Source organism: Pundamilia nyererei, unplaced genomic scaffold (genome assembly GCF_000239375.1).
Source record: "Pundamilia nyererei isolate P.nyererei 1_Seehausen unplaced genomic scaffold, PunNye1.0 scaffold00100, whole genome shotgun sequence".
Lineage (NCBI taxonomy): Eukaryota > Metazoa > Chordata > Actinopteri > Cichliformes > Cichlidae > Pundamilia > Pundamilia nyererei.
In genome coordinates this window covers 113,851-133,559 of record NW_005187501.1, presented here as the reverse complement: position 1 = coordinate 133,559, position 19,709 = coordinate 113,851, and the positions used below count along the sequence as shown (strand labels likewise).

Sequence of the window (19,709 nt, the reverse complement as noted above, 5' to 3'; positions counted from 1 at the left end):
ATCATTTATTATCACACCAACAAACCTATTTTCATGAACTTCTTCCATGTCGAGCCCATCTATATGCACTTGTTAATTTCTTTTAAAATTCCCAAATGACCTTATTTAACTTTCTTTAGATTTAATGACAGTTTGTTCCTGTCAAGCTTCTTTTTTTTTATTTTGCACATTTATGAAGTGACCACAGTGGCTCCTTTAGATTAGCCCCAAAGAAAAAAAAATATTTGTGTGATTTGCAATAAATACTGATTTAAAAATATCACATACCTGACATATATCACTTATATAAATAATGAATAATTTTTGACCCTGTACAAAACTCTGGATCTTCAATTTCAGGATTAAGTGCTCAGAAAATGAATCCTGAAGTAAAGGTTTGTGTATGACATTAGAACAGACTGCTAATAATTTCTTGAGAAGAACAGGGGATAAAGGTGCAGAAAAGCCACAATGTGATGTCCCCACACAAGGACACAGAATCTAATGAGAATGAAATGGGGGCGGTCAGCAGTGGTCAGCAGCTACAGAGGTTTAAAATGTCAGTTTGACTCCCACTGATTTTATATTGTATCACTTTCACAACTCACGTTTATAATACTTGATATATGCTTTGTTTACATGCAGCTGCACAGGTAAGGCTTGCTTTGAAATGTTCCATTCAATGCATGAAAAAAGTTATAATTTATAAATGAATGAATGCATTCATTTATGTGTGCATACAAGAAACACATTTTATCTACAGTACACTGGTGATGAAATATTTACTAGTTTAGCAATGTACAATTCAATGAAATGACCTATTCCTGTCATTATAAAACGGTCTATCCTCATGCAGAAGACAATTTATGATGCTTTATAATGTTATAGAAAAACAGTAAGTTGTTCTTTGTACTCTGAGTTTATTGATAAACGCCCAGAGTTTAGTTTTTGTAACCTGCTCTGTACTACAGTTTTTCCTGGACTGTGTGACACTTTTTCTTTTACCCTTTGGTTTCATCCATATCTTTATTCAGTTTTCTAAAGAACCCAGTTAACGTTAGACAGACAGCGTCTCGTTTTAGTTTTGTGGTTCTCCACCAGTAAAGCCCTTCTAAGATGAGTCTGAATTAAGACTCGTCCTCCACAACAGTTTCCTTTTGAGGAGGCTTTGAGAACACTGGCTGCTTTATTCTGGAGGCCAGAAAAAAGAATAACATCTGTTCCAAGCAGAAAACTTTTCATGTCTTCGTGTCCCCACTGTGTCATGAGGTCACTCCAACCCTGTTGTGTCACAAATTGTCCGCAGACACACTGCTCTGCACGGAGGGGCAGATTCAGCAGTGTATTATCAGCTGTTTTCACTCTTACTTCTTCAAAAGAGAAAATCTTATGAAAGTGTGTCAGGGTTAGACACACACGTAATCATATCACTGCGCATACCTTTAATGTCAATTATTTCAACTGACTTTTAAGAGTCAGGTTAAACATGCACAGAAGCACCGCTCAGATCACTTTCACGTGTGTCTTTGCTATTTGCTTTTGTTTTTACTGCCGACCTGCCCTCATGACCCTCCAGCCTACGTGGCGTCGGAGTCAAGGAGCGCTCTGACGATGTGTGAACTATCGGGCCTGCCATGACAATGGCGCCTTTAGACAGGTGTATATACACCCTTCACACACTCTCTTTTGCAGTGCTAAATAGGACCAGTGAAGACTGTGATGGTCTTGTCTAGTGAATGGCATTCACGTGATTTTCACACTTAGAGGGTGCACAGTGACTGCTGGCATTTGCAAAAGAAAAAAAAAAGATTGTGGTTTTTAACATTTTGTAGATAACCCGTCGACATAGAGTCTTTTAAATATACATCTGTCATTTCAGGAGGATGCTTCAAAACAGTTTTTGGCAAGGTGACTTTTATCCTTTATTTATCCAGGTAAAAAGTGTCACTGCGATATCTGGTCAAGAGAGCAGCAGAAACAGCAACAAATAGAACACAACAGTACCATAAAGGTATTTTATCTGTCCATAAATTACACTTCTTTTGGGATTGATTATTACGTAAAACACAGAATGGGTACAAGTAATAAGGATATTTACAAAAAGAGGTAATTTCTTTTTTTATATATATACATAAATCTTTAAGACTAGACAATATTTACCACTATAACCAATATAAGCAAGGATATTAGAGAAAAATACAGCTTTCTAAAGTGATCATAAAGGTAAAATAACTTTCTGGTATGTAATAAAAAAATATAATAATAATAATAACAACAATAAACCTTTGCCTGCTGATCTTTCCAACGGTCCCTGTAACCCATGCTCACTTTAGTCACAAACACAACGGAGACAAAGACATGACTTTTGATTGGAAAACCTTGGGGTAAAGTCTAAAACATCATGTGATGCTCATTCGAGAGAAGCGCCTAAAGTGGATTTAATAGGTCTCAGTTTACATCATCATGTGCTCCTGTCGGCTCTGTTAATTTTTTACCTTATATCACGCTGTGAGCAATCTGGAGAACAGCGGCGCCTTTATTCAAACGGACGTGTCCCCCGCAGAGAGAGAATGAGAGGGGTAGTCAGTGAGGACAAAACCTCAGCTTATTCTCATTTGCTTGTAAAAGTCATGTAGTGTCACTTGTTTTGCAATGCAATGATAATGGTGAAATTCTCAAACTGCTTATGCGATTACTTCTGACATTTTTGCACATTATTGTGCGGGTTGTACGTAGAAATAACAATATTTTGTGCAAATCAGTGCCACAAATCTTATTTTTTAACACTGCTTTTCGGGTATTTGTGAATATATATTGTGCAAAACATATTCTTCCACCACAAACCACTGACTGCATTGCAGTATGGACCAACAGAGGACGCTCAAGTTATTGCTGGCCCTTTTTTTTTTAAAGGGCTGCGACTTTTTGGTAAGGTGTATGATTTATTTCTTTGCAAAATTATTGCACAAATGGGAAATGCTTTGGTTTTGGTGCTTTTCCTGCAGGACGCCCCGTTAGGATTACCGTGGACATATTTGAACTCATATCAGGATCTTCGACTGAACACAATATAAAAGACACAGACACAATATAAAAGTAATTTTTTGGCCCTGAAGGCAAACTTCTCCCCCTCCGTCTGTTTTACATATTCACTTCTCCCTCCGGGTCTTCCTCACAATGAAAAGCATTGATATGCACATTTCAGTTCACGTAGGCTATGAAAACAGTTCGGCCGTGTTTCACATTGAATTGAACACTCGGCCGTTCACATGACAATACGCGTATGCCCGATGTTTGAAAGTCAGCCATTAGAGGCGTGAAATGCATAATTAGATCAGGGCGCTGCAACAGCTTTTGGCACATTGGTCACCTGTGATGAATGGAGCCGGTGGCGCCCAGCCCGGACACACGGGGGTGTTTATGTGGGCGGAGACGTGCCCACCCACTCCGCTGCTTCTCTCCTCTGCTTACTATATGAGGAGGCAAGTTTGGGATCCCCCAGACAGATTCAACTTTGGTAGTCGTCTTGTCAATCTTCCAAGAGTTTTCTCTCCACCCCGACAGGAATCCGCTGTTTGCTCAAGCTGTGATTAGAGCGCACAACGCCTTGGACTGTATTTTTCCCCCTGTTTTTTATTTTGTATTGTTATTCCATCGGTGAAGCTAGAGCTCAAGATGCCTCGGTCGTTCCTTGTCAAGAAGTATTTTCCCTACAAGAAGCAGCATAATAGGGAAAGCTACCCGGAGAGCCACACAGGTAAGTTTGCTATTGTCCGTGATTGTATGCAAGATATTTGCGAGTGCATTAGACACATAGGGAATCACAGTCATGAGCCATGACCCATCAAGTTACCTGCAGACACATAACAGTCATGTGGCAGACGTGATAAGGTGTATACCTGTCATGTAGCAGCTTGGGCATTCCTAATTCTTGTCCCTGTCACCTGGAAAAACTCATGATAAGAAAGCTTGTGATTAAAATAGGCTGTAACGTGAACCCGAAGAATGAAAACAGGTTTAGTGGTTTATTAGATCGTCTGTCCCATTTAACTAACCTGACTTCATTTCCTTTGCATCTCCAGCTTTTGTGCCAGAAAACTTTCCACTGGCTGAGCTTCCATCAGAGAACAGCTCTGCACTGACCTGCCAACCCGCCACGCTAATATTCAGCGTGGACATCCTGCCTCGACCTCACCCCTTGATTTCCCCAGAATCTCTCCCCCCTTCACCCATGGGCCCTTTGGACCTCAGCAGCTCTCCCTCCTGCAGCAGCGGTGAGGAAGAGGAGGACGGCGGACGTACTTCGGATCCACCAAGCCCAGATACAATTCAGCCAATCTATCACTGTTTGCACTGCACCAAGAGCTACACCAGCCTCTCTGCATTTTCCCAGCATCAGATGTCCCACCAGCTCCCCCCCTGTGCTCCCGAGACTCCTATGACCACAGAGGCTTCAGCACGCCCGGTCTTCCACTGCAAACACTGCCCCAAGGAGTACAACAGCCTGGGTGCCCTGAAAATGCACATTCGATCACACACGTTGCCCTGCGTGTGCACCACGTGTGGCAAGGCTTTCTCCAGACCGTGGCTCCTCAGGGGACACATTCGCACACACACAGGTATGTCAGACAATAGATTTTTCCAAGATCTGTAGGCTTGTTAACTTAACAGCTGGTTGCACCTTGTTCTCATTGATATTCATTGATTTTTCCTGATGTGTGAGCAAATGCTGGGGGGGGGGGACATAATCTAATCTTCCTCACAGGTGCTTTGCATGTTAAAAGGCACTCTGCATTAATGAAGTTAGTGTGTCCTACCACTGTTTTCTGTTATCTCTAGAGTATCTGAAAAAAACAATGACTCGGGGGTAAACTTTTGTTAATGTGTTGGGCTGGCACTGATTGTGTGTCTCTCTCTCTTTCTTTCTTTTCTTTTTAACCAGGTGAGCGCCCCTTTGCTTGTCAGCACTGTAGCCGGGCCTTTGCCGATCGCTCCAATCTGCGCGCCCACATGCAGACCCACTCTGAGGTGAAGAAGTACCAGTGTGGCTCCTGCTCCAGGACCTTCAGTCGCATGTCTCTTCTGAACAAACACAGCGCCTCCGGATGCTGTCCTTCCTCGTAAAAGTCACATTCCTCCCGTTGTCCTTTCAGTTGAAGCTACCTGTTGTGATGGGAGCCAATGCTATTAGCTGCACACACACACATGAAAAAAAAAATGCAGTTATACTTTTATGAAATGTGCCTTAATCAATTAGAGGATCAGATTGAGGTCCTATCTGTGGCACAATTTTGTCTCATCCATTGTGATTTGAGAGCAGGTGGACATTCAATTAATTCCCAGGGGAGCCCGTTGGTGCCCGCCAGTCCGGGACTTTGGCAATGTTGCAGCTGCTTGTGTTTGTGTGTGTGTGTGTGTATGTGGGGATGTCCTTCCTCACTATACTATGCATACATGACATGTGTGTATCTGAGCAAATGTGAGTGTTGAGACAGCTGTCTGCATGGTGCACTGTGGAGGCAGGGCGCTGAGGGACGTGTTAGCTGTGACCTCGACAACAGGTGACACCCCCCGCCTGGTGTGCCTCTCTGCAAGCCAGAAACACTTTCAATAGGCACTCTAATATGTGTGTGTTATAGGACCAAAAATACACCTTGCCTTTTTACAAATGTCTCATTTGAAAAGAAAAAAGTTGTCATTTTTAAGTGGAGAGTCACAGGAAATAGTGGAAATATACAACAGACACTCATGACGTGCAACAAATGGTTCAGTCAGCCAGGAATTGAACCAGGGACTAACTGCTCAGGGCTATTTTACAATCTAAATGACATTTGTATTTAGGATAAGTGTTGACATACAGTTTTTATGAAACATTGAACTGAATGTGCCTTTTTTAAAGGTTGTGAATTTTTCTGTCATTTGTAAATAAAAGCATTGTTTTAAAATAACAGCTCGTTCTCGTCTGCTTCTTGTTCTTTAAAGAAGTGTGTCAGCAGGCTTCTTATTTAAATACAAATGAGTTCATCAGGACAGACATGACAGTTTCTGAATGGGAAGATAGAGCTGTGCGTTGTTGTATATGGGTTCATGTGTGTTAAGGGGGAGCGGTGATGGGTTTGTGTGATGCTGAGTGATGAGGGGAACACCTGCGCACACCTGCCAGGCTGTCAGCATGCACAGATGGAGGACACATGCCCAAGAGGCGGGGAACACTGCGGTTGCAGGTGCGGGGGAAAAAGGCAGGCAAGTAAACTGGCGTCAAAGAAGATGGTAAGCTAGAAAAAGGATGTGATTTTATTTTTCAGAAATTTTGTGTGAAATCAGCTGAGAAGAGTCCCACTGACCCACGTCCAGCTTTGGAAGAGGAAGGAGCGCTCTGGGGTCAAGATGAGCAAATGCAGAAATAACTTGCAGTTTGTGCAGGAATGGTTAATCTCTGGGTTACCTGGTAGGAAGTTCTGGTGAAAGTGCAGTCTTCCACAACCTGAATGTGAACATTCAGGGTGAACACATGGCAGCAATGTGTCTCCAATCCCTACTGCCCTCCTGACCCACACACACTGACGCCAGCATGTCTTAGTGAGGTAACAAAGTGTTTCCTCCAATAGCTCACGGTGTTGAGAGGTGGATGCATGTGTGTGTGTGTGACAGGGGTTTGCGGGGGCACTCAAAAAGCTTGAGATCAGATTGCATGACTTAGCTTGTCCAATGTAAACAGCACCCGAAAGACTACACACGTGTGTGCACACATTCAAACACACACCGGCTGAATAAAGAGGTGATCAAGGGGGATTTTTTTTAAACATTTGTCTGTCCTGGGCTCCTGTTAATTGTGAGGTGAGAGTCATTTAGTCATTGCACACCTACGCAGGCAGTGAGTCAGAAAAGCAGAGAAGCACGCCACAAGGGACTGAACTGAGCTTGAACTTGTCACTTTTATGTGTTAGAAACATGTCAAATAATGCAAAAAAGAAAGATAGAAAAGAAAGATATTGCATTTTCTCCTTGGGACATTGAAGCTCAGCCAAACCAAATTTATCCAAAACAATGCCACCAAACAGACTGTCATTTCTTATGTGTTTCGGCCGTTTTGAAATTTAACTCTGACATCTTGCTCGGGGGGCATTTTTCCTGGTTTGCAGTGTGTGGGAGGCAGTCTATCACTCTGTAGCTTTGAGGCAATGAGATCACTGGACCTGTCACCTTTCTTTTTCGGTGTGTGTGTAATATCATATTGGTCTCCTCAAAGTGCTTTAATGTTCACATCGTCACGCATGTAGCCCCTGACTAATTTAACATTCCTGAGCCATTAGTGACAGACATACAATACCACAGCCTAACACAGAGAGGGCTGCTCTGTCTACTGTCATTGCAGTTTGCTCCTGAATTAAAGTAATAATTAGATTTTCCAGTAACAGGAAATAATGTAATGCTGAGATGATTACGAAGAAAAGGGGATTGCCGATCATTTAAATATACCACATGTGTTACTGTCATGGAAAGAATGTCTGAAGTGTTATTAGTTTGCTCCAACAAATGAAACAGTGAAAATGTATTCACTGATAACTCTGTGATTTTAAAAGCTGGACGGTGTCCAGTGAAGAGCAAACCCTGCTTTTGGTTTTGTGTATGCAAAAGCTGATGTTTGACAATACGCAGCGGGATGAGTTTTATTTTGTTAGGATGGCGTCATCCTGGAAACACAAAATATATGGCTTTCTCTAAACAATCACCCTGACTCATAAGTGGGGCTTTGCATGAGTGTAAAAGAACAGATCACAAGGCTGGATTAAGCCGGGTCTCTGGATTTGAGAAATGGTAAGCAGCAGAGGATATCAACAATGAAATAAACTTTTTTCAAACGTGTAGCATGAACATTTTTGGGACCCGATATGTTGAAAAGTTTCGGGTAATGTTTAGGACACGGGAAGTGGCCTGTCGGTCTTGTACAAACACAGCCTGCCCCAAAAAGTGCTGATATAAAGCATCTGGGTGCGGCTACGGCTGTTTCTGTGCACATACTGCATGAGAGCATTTGTGAGTCTCTGTGAGGGGCTGATGTGTCTCTGCTGGGATTTTACAGTGGTCCATATTGAAGAAGGTATGTTGCTGAAATCAGAATTGGCAGGGGTTGCAAAACCAATTCACTAGAGGATCAGATTCAAGCCAGGAGGGTTAAGTCACTGGGTTAAAGTTTCAAACTTTTTTTTTTGCAAGTGGCTCTTACACAATGCCACCGCTCTTCTCCTGGAGCTGTCCCAATGGACTCTTGTCTACCTTTGTCCTTAAAAAGCCATTAAAAAAGCTCAATTTTTTCAGAGGGCTGACAAATCTCCACCTCTCTACTCCAGAAAATAATGCAGGATGGGGAAAGTAATGGCTTGAGGTTTGCATGGGAGGGTGAAGTAAGGATAAGAAGATAATAACGGGAGGAGGAACAGACCGAGGGAAAGGAGACTGGACACTGGAGGAGCGTGGGGGTGGGGTGGCTTGGTGGGTGTCTGGAGAAGAATGACTGTTTCTGTTTGTGGGCCATTAATCAAATCACTAGGGAGTAGAATTTACAGAGGAATGCTACATGTTGCAATGCAGACTTGATCAATGACATGCTGTGTGAGATATGCTGACTATGGAAGGTTTTCAAGTGAGAGTTTCCCACAAACACACAATCAATGTGCAAAACACGTGCAGATCTTTTTTTAAAATTTATTTTTTATTCCTGTGCCGAATCCAAAGAAATTATTTCTTGTTCCAACTCTGTTTGTTTTAAATTCTTGTTTTTCATTACCTCTCCGAAGACATCCACATTCAACTATGTGAGACACGCGCATGCAGAGCTCAGATCTCTGCACAAATAAACCACTTTTACCCAAGGACAGGATATGGCCTGCAGGAGGGGGTACACGCCATTTCCTGCCCACCTCCGCACTCCTGCTGTCCCCTTTCAGTGGTGTGTGTGTGTGTGTGTGTGTGTGTGTGTGTGTGAGTGTGTGAGTGTATCAGTGTTATGTGGCCAGTGCTTTCCTCCTAAACACAGACACTCTGTCCCACAGGGTCAGAGGGTAGAGGATGAGCCATAAAGAAACAGGAGCGTAAACAAATGAGATACTTTGTGCTTAACAGAAGTTTCCAACTTTGTGTCATGCAGAGCTCTCTACATGAATGTTTCTATTGCTCATAAACAGTTAAAGAACTACTAATCTTTAGTTACATGGGAATATGGGGCAAGAGAATACAGGGGTAGTATGGATGCAAATATCTCTCGTCAGAATAAACAAAAATAAATAGATGATTATGTAATTGTTAAAACAGGACAAAATTCCTTTAGATTCAACTTAGATTCAAGTTAGATTTAGATTCAAACAGGTCCGTTAATGAGCCACAACATGGCTGGTGAAATGAGAGACATTCTTCATCTCATCACAGTGCAATGATCTGCAGTGATCTTCAGAATTCATGTGTACGTGACATGTACCACCCACGTTAACATTGTTAAAGACCGGCATGCAAAACCCTGTAGTCAACAGCAGGACAAGACTCCCTGCCACACATAAAGAGTGCTCAAGAACAGCTGGAGGGGGAAGAAAAGAGCCCAGACTCTCCACATCAAAATCTGGTCAACAATCCCTCAAGATGGTGGAATATTCCCGATTCACGGAGGCTCTATCCCAAAGAACTTGCTGCCAACATCCCAGTGCAACCACAGGAAACCCCCTGAGATCCTGTGTCTTTGCCCCAGTGGATCAGAGTAGTTTTGGCTGCACATGCTCAGTGTCTACCAATAGATATTCATGTTGAAGTTGTCTTATGTGCAACTTTATTTGACGTTATTTTATCTGTTAACCTTTTGCAACTGCACACTACCTGTAGGTATTGTAATGCATGTGCAAAGGGAGCAGCATGGTTTAGGAAATGGTGGAGGAGAGGTTTTGCATACAGTATGCTTCATGAAGTTCTTACTTGGGCAAAGAGCAGAAGCAGTGATGAAGTATTGCCAGAGGTGAAGCGACTGCGTGTTCTATTAAAAGTTGCTTTACTTTTTCAGTATCATGACCTCACATACATTTGCCGTGCGGTGGAAAAGTGATTGCGGTTTCATCAGTGGTAATGTGACTGAGGCTTAGCACACTTCACTTCACTGATTAGCACGCCTTCGCCCAGAGACAGGAGGAGGGAATGAAAGGAGAGGCTATGAAGCTTCAATTTGGTGAGAAAAGTTGCTCGAAGCTCAACAGTTAAATCACCAATCTGCTGCTCTGCCAGTGGCATTGGTGTGTATTTCAGCTGTGAGCCAGTTAGGACTAACTGTGATGCAAGAAAAGGAGTGTAAGGGTTGATTGTGAGCAAACCACACGCAGGACAAGCTAGGCAGGGGCCAGCAAGTCGTGACATGAGGGAATAAAGGAGTACTGGAGGAAGAGCAGGATCAAACACTTTCTGGGTGAGATATTGCCAAGAAAGCAGGTATCAAAATGGATATAATATATAAGCATGTGCAACATAATGACTAATGAGGGGGAGGATATTAAAACTGCAATACCTCTCTTGTGTTTTGCTTGGATCTCTCCAGGAGTCTGTGTTTCATTTGGCAGCTGAGAGTGAAAATTATCTTGCGCTGAGTATTATTTTGTTTTTGTTTTTTAAAAATTCATCCTTCTCCCTTCTCTCTCCTCGTGTTGTTTCATTCTTTCTTGCCCGCCTGTCTCCTTTTCTTTACCTCAGGTATTCAGGTATTCGCCCCCAGGGTGCTGCTGGTAGTGCTGAGAAGTGCAAGGTGCACTTTTGTCCTCTTGTCAGGGCCTGTGTGGGCCCGGCGTGGAGTGGGTGGGCACCAGCCGAAGGACCAGGACAGTTCTATTGTCCAAGCACATTCCAGTCAATGAAGGATATGGTGGGGAGCGAAGGAAGGAGGGGCTCTGGGCAGGGAGGACAAGATGGGTGGGGAACAGCCTTTGAGTGAGGATCTGGGGTTTGTGTGTGTTACTGCAGATTGCCTCCCCTCTTCTCCTCCTCCTCCTCTTCGTTTTGTCCCGTCCTGTCCTGTCCCTTGAGGAGCCGCAGGGCAGGCACATGCACCTGCCTGAAATCCACACCCCAGGGCCAGACGCCTATCTCCCCATCTCCAAGGTTTTACAGAAATGCCGCATGTGCCACACACACTGGTGTCCACTTACACTCTTTTAAATGGAAAGCACAGAGGGACATGTAGCAACGGTGCACCTTAAGGGTCCAAAATCTTGAATTGAAGTCTGTTTACAGCTTTTAAGGATGACAATAGTGTATGTAAAAAGAAGCTGTATAACACATTTAATGGCTGCAGGGGAAGCTGAGTGAAATCCAATAAATTGCTTCAACTTTGTAACTTGAGTCAGCGTACGTTTCAGCTTAAGATGACAAGTCTGCAAAAGCAAAAAAAAAAAAAATCACAAGGGCTTGAGGCTACATTAGCTCTCAGACAAACTCAGAGGAGAATAAATCAGCCTCTACTGTGATGATATTCTTAGTTAGTTAAACATTTTGGATGTAGGGAGTTAACCTCCTCATTTCACTGGTTTGCCATCTTCCTAAGTTCATCAACAGAGTCAACACTGATTTTCTGAGCCACATTACATAGGGGAACTTAAGCCACAGTATATTTGGAAAAATTATCTATCACATCCAGACAAACTTTCTATAAGCTGTCTCTCTCTCTTTGTCATGCACATTTTTCATGGTAACCAAATATCCACGCAAAGCTTTGTGTAACATATCTACTGCTTTCTATGGCGCACCAGGTTTGTCATCAATCCCAGATGGCATCAGCGGGTAGATGGTCTAATGGTGCATGTCAGAACACATGGTCTGGCTGATGTGAGTCGTCTGCATGCGAGTCAGCGTGTATTTGTGTGTAACTAGACCCGCCTGTGCAAAGGGGGACAGGTGTGTCACCACCTGACCACACCCCCGGGCCACACGGCACCTCCTGTCCCTAACACCTGTCCCCTTCGTCGGGGCAAAGACCTCCTTTTTGCCTGTGTTACACACGCACGCACACACACCGGCTGTGGCTTGTCTATGAGGAAGGCAGGTTGCTGGGCTGTGACGGAGTGAGAGGAATCAGATCAGACGGTCTGGTGTCCAGTTTGACCTGGGCGCTGAAGCAGCTGTCCCACTGAAACTAGAACTCCACCAATGCATCGACCTCAAGCTCCCTTTCTGCCCTACAACATGTTACATGTTGTCATGTCTACCCACATGGTGACATTACTGCAACCTATTCCTTAAGATGCTTCAGCCCCTGTGAACAATAGAGAAGGGAAAAGGAATGATAACACTGTTAAGTTCATATAAACTGTAAATAATCGTCAGAATCAAAAGAGAAAAGACAGGCAATTTAATGATTACCCAGATTGTTAATTGATATTACAGCTTCAATAAAAGTGCATATTATTATATTTTTAAAGGATAATTAGAGTTTACCCTGAGAGCTAACATTTGGTTTGCTGCCAGATAAATGAGATAAAGTTTCTAATATTTGTTATTTTTCGAACGAATGTGTTGTTTGGCCTAATTTGAAGTTGGTGAAATAAATGTTTTAATAATTGATAAACTGAAAAAGAGTGCAGGTTGATATTTTCTTCTGTTATTTTTGTGTGTGTTTGTGTGTGTGAGAGAAAGAGTCAGCAAGAGAAAGGCAGGGACAGGTCAAAGCAGCCTGAAGGCCATTGTAAATTCCTCGTTGGCTCAACCAAAGACATTCTTCTGTGGTGTTTTTCTTTCTAATCTCTATGCTCAGATTACCAGCTAGAGGGGCCAAACAGATGACAGGAGCACAGGGTGGCATGCATGCACGCACATGTGCCCGAGCACACACATACAGCACATCATCTGACACGCACCGTCGGTTTATCGATTGAACACGCCACATTGCCGGATGCCGCAGCACTTTAATGGAAGATTTGCACCTGATACGTTGCACTGAATGAGGCAGAACTTTTGGTAGCACAAAGAAAAAAAATCCCACGCTGAAATCATTACCCGAGAGCTTGTTTTTTTGAAACCCAAAGAAAACAACACCCCTGTGGAGAATGCTGAAAGGATTCACACATGACAGCCTCCCAGTGCCACCCAAACACACACAAAATGCAGCATTTGAAACTAGAGGCTCCACACAAAGCCTTTCCAGATGTGACCAAGTCAGTTTTCACTGCAATGACGGCTCTTTAACATCCACCGTTAGATTTAACACAGTTATTTAATCAGTGAAACAAATACTAGGTGCAGTTATTTTTCTCACCTGTAGAAGAAAATCAGCGCAGAAAGCATAAGTGTCAATTTGGTTGTAGAGTTACAGTAAACATATTTATTTCAAACGGTTTCTACAAACTTAAATGACACATTATCTCATCTGAATCGCCATATTGTAAAAATTAACTTATAACTTATAGTTGAATGTGCAGTTACATTCAGGTATTATTATAGAAACTGAAACTTTTCATTATATGCAAAAGGTTGTTGTATTTAGCCCTCAGTAGTGTGAGTTCGTGTTTCATTTAATGATTGACTTTGGGTGACTTGTGGTTGGACAATTTGATTTTATTTGTAAAGCTTTATTTCAGTGTACAATATGTAATTTGCTCCACTGTGAGTCCATGCAGCACAATAAACACGTCCTGGTACTACAATATTTAGCTCCCACATACTGGTTAGCTGCAGTCTTCAGGCTGCAGAACTCATTGGTTTTAAACATTAGTACTGCCGAAGCATCCTTAAGGAAATCATTCTTAAAATAAAAGTACAAAACAGATAGCACTGTCAATATTTTATTTCATGTATTCACGATTGGTCATCAAGTATAAATACATACCTTCTTTTTCCATCACAATCATTTCCTGAAGAGTGGCCATATTAATATAGAGACATTAAAAGTGAGTGATATTGTCACACTAATTCTTCTAACTTCTAATTTAACTGTGCTATTTACTTACAGCAACAACGTCAGCTTCCACCTGATTTCGCTGGTCTGTTCAAGCCAGCGTGAAGGAAAACAATGAGAACATGTGCAAGGAAACTGCAAGGGAAAAAACAAAACAATGCAAAATGGTTGTGTCTGCAGGAAATGTCTAATTTATAATCAAATAAGAGGTCGCTGAAATAAACGTCCATGGTCATCCAATAAACAATGTGCGTAGCACAGTCAACGAGAGTCAACGGGGTAGATAATGTGCTCACCTTGGGCTTGGTCTTTATTGTCATCTTGTGTGACAATAAAGATGTTCTCGTTTTCTATGCTGAGAACCAGAGGTGTGCAATTTAATTAAAATGTGTGTCACACGTCACTTGATGATAATAGAAAATGAAAACAAAAACAACCTTAATCATTTTTCTTCCCATTTAATTTTTCTTTATTCTTTTGTTGTTCATTCGGTTCAGGGCAAAGCTTTGATATCAGGTTCAGACTGCAGAAAACTCTGCAGATAGATGTATTGTCAGTGAAAATTAGACACATTTAGACTAAACCTTCTGTCAAAGTTCACTTGTATTTTGCTGTCTGAGCTGAATCTTTTGTCTTGTCAAAGTCTTTACCTTTCCTGACCTCTTTCTCTAACACATCCATGGGTTACACTTGCAGGTACGAAAACCAGCTGCTGATCTCCAGACACTCTAATGAACAGGTGTGTACATCATACACATATGTTACACAAAAAAAAGTTATCGTGCATCTCTTGTACTCTTCTTGGACCTTCTTTGTTTGGTGAGGGCTGCTGATCATTTATTTATGTGGTGTTATCTTATTCTTCTTTAACAGATCTCCTCACACACGCTCCTGATAAAAACCCCAATACAGTATATAGTTTTCAGCAGACAGTAGTGTTCATCAGTTGGGCTTTGCACCTAGGGTCAACTTTCATTTGTCAAGCATAACCACAGATCCCAAACAGCTGGGTAAATCTTGATCCCCTGTTGTGGGACAACAGACAGAAGCCAGAGGGCTTTCTGTGGGCCCCATAAGGTGCTCCACCTGAGAGACCCCCCCCCACAATCAAATCACTGAAGGTCTCTGCTGCCACTTTGGTTTCTACTGCAGTAAGAGCGCACAGTGCTGAGCTCTGAGCAGATGGCACAGGTGTAATGTAACAGGTTGCGTTCTGTTTTGTTCTTATCCATGTAACCTTTCTTACTTATTGGGGGTTTCCCATTTGCGCTCTCACAAACATGTTGCCCCATCCCTCCCCCTTTTTGGCATGACCTGTTAAAAGACACACAACTCATCAGCCCAGAAGTAACACCTGATATAAAATGTGGGAATTAGGTAGGAGGACAGGGGGGAGGAGGCAGAGGAGATAAAACATACTAGTTAAGTAATTACCCACAGACTCCCACTGTTTTTGGCATAGCTTTGCTTGGCTGAAGCTGCTTGGATAAAACAGCATGATTCTTCACACTTCAACAGGTGTGGAGAGAAGAAAGAAGGAAAAAGAACGAACGATGAAAAGAAAGGAGAGAAAAAAAAAGAAAAGGGGAACATGAGCACCTGTTTTGGACTCCCGTGCCTTCCCTCTGCAGGCTGGGGCTCGCTCTGCCCCGCCCTTAACAACACATTTACGTCTCAGTGCCTGCTCAGCAATGTGAAGTAATGCCGGGGTCAATTTTCAAGGGGTTAGAGGAAAACACAAATGGGAAAATAGTCAAGTAAGACCGGCAATTATGGTCAGTAATCACCAATGTTGAGGCAGTACACAAAACAGCAGACTTCATTCTGTTGAGCAGCCTAATGGTGAGGCAACGTGAACAGGGGAGAAGACAAACGGTAAACTGCAGGTTTGTTTTATTTTAGCTTGAAAACCAAACAGGTGCATTTTGTGGCTCTGAAAAAGGTTCAACCATCTGCAGGTGAAAAAAGAGTGATCTGTGCACACACTGCAGGTGTGATAACACTGCCATACTTACCATTGTGCTCTCATCAGGAAATGATTTCACTTTCTATATGACTGGTTTGGAACATGTTTGTGTCAAAAGATATGAGAAAAAGTCTTTTACTTTAAACTGGCAGCACAAAAGAGAAAAAACTGATTTGAGTTTTTCATACTTTTTATTTCTAATGCTTGTTAACCATGCATACTCCATGTGTTCAAGTCCAATGATGGCCAAAATGCTGATGAAAAACAAATTAGAAGATGGTGATTATTGATTGCAGTGACACATGCAGCAGCTTACAGACAACAAATACAACTAAATGGGCGATACGAGAATGCGATACTTCGGATGGCGCCGTCACGGGGAGCAGGTGCTACTTTAGCTGTTTGGAAATGATTCTAACATCCTGCTTCACACCCAAACATATGCAACCCGGTCATGTGATCTAACCACTGCAAACTATGGAGGGTCTTTGCAGCTCAAATCTAACAACACAGACACCCACAGCTACACACAATAACAGCATAGTTTAGGAGCTCACTGAGGCTCATTAACCTCCTGGCGGGGGGTGTGGGGGTCAGGGGCATCAAAGTGGCAGGATCACCGCAGACTCACCCAGCAATCCTACCATGGGGGTCTGGAGCCGCAGCGTCTCACCCCCTAATGAGAGGCCATGACATGCACACATCCTCGCACAGTTTGACCCCTCACGACCAGCTGGAAAAGAGAGTCTGACATGCCTGTTCCTACCGCCCTCTCCTCACCCTCCTTCCTCCACTTGCCTCTTCCATTCCTCTGCCAAAAATCCACACATTCCAGACCCAGTGCAGCAGTTCGCCGTCACCAGTGGGCCAGTTACATCTCACCTCCCTAACATACCTCAATCCAATGGATATCTATCAAACAGGAAGGATTACTTTAACTGGAGTTTTGTTTGCCAAAACTTTGTAAATAAAGTGACTGTTTCATGTGAAGTTGTCAAAAAGTAAAGAAAAATCTTTACATCTTCATAAGAAAAAGTTACTTCTGATTATGTTTTGCATAGTCCTCAGAAATGTCCAGAAATTAAAAGTAATTATTTAGTTATCATTTAATCAAAGAATTGCCAAAACCTTAAAAAACAATCTAAATCTGCCACGAGATGATTTTTTTTTTTTAAAAAGTGCTTAAAAATTAACTTAAATTACTTGTTATTAAAAAAAGCTACAGATTATATTTAATGTCTGTACAGTGTTGCTGTTTGTGGGCTAGCCTTTTCACCAATTTAAACTTAAACTGGGCTGAAATTAGTAAAAAATCAAAGAGAAGCTGGAGGTTATAGATCCACCTTGCAGATGAGCCTCAGAAAAGTTTGCTTTGAGAGATCAGTAAAGTCTGCCGTGACTCTAAACGGCTATTACAATGTGTGGATTGAATGTCTTCTCTTAAATTTAAAAAAAATCTGTTTCGGGATTCAACCTCAGCTAAAAAAAACAACAACATTTTTTTCCTTGAGAGGCATCATCAATGAGAGAAGACAAAAACAAAAGAGCAGAACAAAAACAAAATCACACCAATTTATCAATCAGCACAACAACTGATAGTAAACACACTCGGAGGCATGTGGGGGGGGGGGGGAGAGGAATAGGAGGAGGGTGAGTAAGGCAAGAGAAAGGAAAGGGAGGGGAGGAGGGCTTTGGAATAGCTTTAAGTCAGAAAGGCAAGTGCAGCAGCAGCAGCAGCAGGGTGAGGGAAGGGTATAGGGTCAAGGGAAGAGGCACCTTGCAACAGCTGGTCTCAATTATACATGGAGTGACTGCTGAGTGTACAGGAGCATGTGTGTGTATGTGTGTGCATGTGTGTAAAGCTGAGGCATCACAGGGGGAGGGCTGAGACCAGTGGCGCCAGGAGGGGTGCAACAGGTCAGAGAGGATGAAGATTATAAAAATACTAGCAGGCAGTTGGCCTTGGTCCTGCCGGTGCACAGTGTGAGTGTGTGTGGCAGATACTCTTTGCCTGCCGCAGTGCCACAGGATGTGGAAGAGTGCCCATGGTGCATCAGGGCGGGTGTTTCTGCATACATCCTGTGAGATAACCTTCCTGGTTGGGTAACAGGGGCTCATCCCTTGTTGTTGTTTTTTAATCAATTAATGTTGCACCAGTTGTTCAGGTAGTTAAAAAAAGAAAAAGATTACAAAAATGATGTTTTAGTCAATCGCAGTCAGGCCCCAGACTGACTATGACTGAAATGATATTTAGTGAATCAGTAAAGTTTTGAATTCAAATCAATCGTTTACTTTTTTCTGGCACAAAGAACAAAAGTGCTTCTTTCCTACATGAAATACAAATATTTAGAGACATTTAGTCCCCATATTTCTAAAATGTGAAAAACAAACAAACACAGAGTTTTGGTGAGTGTTGTGTATTTTGTATCAAATGATTATTGTTTATATTGAAAGACGTTCAGCAGCATTTCCTGATCAGCAGCCAAAGATGAGTGTATGATTCCCTCTTGTGTTCAACACAGTTTAATACAAGTGGATGCAGTGAGGATTGAACTGAAAGGTTGTGCAAAGACAAATGGGAGAAACTGTCTGAAATTAGGTTTGCTAAGCTTATAAATATGTTACATTTTTCCTTTTTACTTTTATTAAATTTGCAAGAATTTTTTTTCCTCAGTTATTGTCAGACAACTTATTTCATAAACCCTTTTCAGAACTCTTTAATAAATCCAAGTCTTTCTCCATGCTTAACATCTTATTTAGCAGCTGATATTAGTAGCTGTTATTTCATGACGAGGACTGGGCTTCCTGGTTAAAATCTTACAAAATATTTATTTACCTAAACCAGTTTAATTCTAATAAATATCCACTACAAAGTCATTTACCAAACCCCAGTGACAATAGATTAAACAATAGACTCCACAGTATATTATTAATACTTTCCTTCCTGCTATAACTTAAGGCAAAGAGGTATATCTTTACAGGGAGTGCAGAATTATTAGGCAAGTTGTATTTTTGAGGAATAATTTTATTATTGAACAACAACCATGTTCTCAATGAACCCAAAAAACTCATTAATATCAAAGCTGAATGTTTTTGGAAGTAGTTTTTAGTTTTAGCTATTTTAGGGGGATATCTGTGTGTGCAGGTGACTATTACTGTGCATAATTATTAGGCAACTTAACAAAAAACAAATATATACCCATTTCAATTATTTATTTTTACCAGTGAAACCAATATAACATCTCCACATTCACAAATATACATTTCTGACATTCAAAAACAAAACAAAAACAAATCAGCGACCAATATAGCCACCTTTCTTTGCAAGGACACTCAAAAGCCTGCCATCCATGGATTCTGTCAGTGTTTTGATCTGTTCACCATCAACATTGCGTGCAGCAGCAACCACAGCCTCCCAGACACTGTTCAGAGAGGTGTACTGTTTTCCCTCCTTGTAAATCTCACATTTGATGATGGACCACAGGTTCTCAATGGGGTTCAGATCAGGTGAACAAGGAGGCCATGTCATTAGTTTTTCTTCTTTTATACCCTTTCTTGCCAGCCACGCTGTGGAGTACTTGGACGCGTGTGATGGAGCATTGTCCTGCATGGAAATCATGTTTTTCTTGAAGGATGCAGACTTCTTCCTGTACCACTGCTTGAAGAAGGTGTCTTCCAGAAACTGGCAGTAGGACTGGGAGTTGAGCTTGACTCCATCCTCAACCCGAAAAGGCCCCACAAGCTCATCTTTGATGATACCAGCCCAAACCAGTACTCCACCTTGCTGGCGTCTGAGTCGGACTGGATCTCTCTGCCCTTTACCAATCCAGCCACGGGCCCATCCATCTG

The 19,709-nt window shown here is 42.1% G+C and overlaps 1 protein-coding gene across 1 annotated transcript; it reads left to right on the top strand.

Annotated features, from left to right (window-relative positions):
• Positions 1-3,375: 3,375 nt before the first annotated feature.
• snai1b (snail family zinc finger 1b) lies at positions 3,376-5,907 on the top strand. The gene is made up of 3 exons (XM_005740404.1): positions 3,376-3,736; positions 4,062-4,598; positions 4,922-5,907. The coding sequence occupies exons 1-3, from the start codon at positions 3,655-3,657 to the stop codon at positions 5,101-5,103; spliced, it is 801 nt and encodes a 266-aa protein (XP_005740461.1). The 5' UTR covers positions 3,376-3,654; the 3' UTR covers positions 5,104-5,907.
• Positions 5,908-19,709: the final 13,802 nt, after the last annotated feature.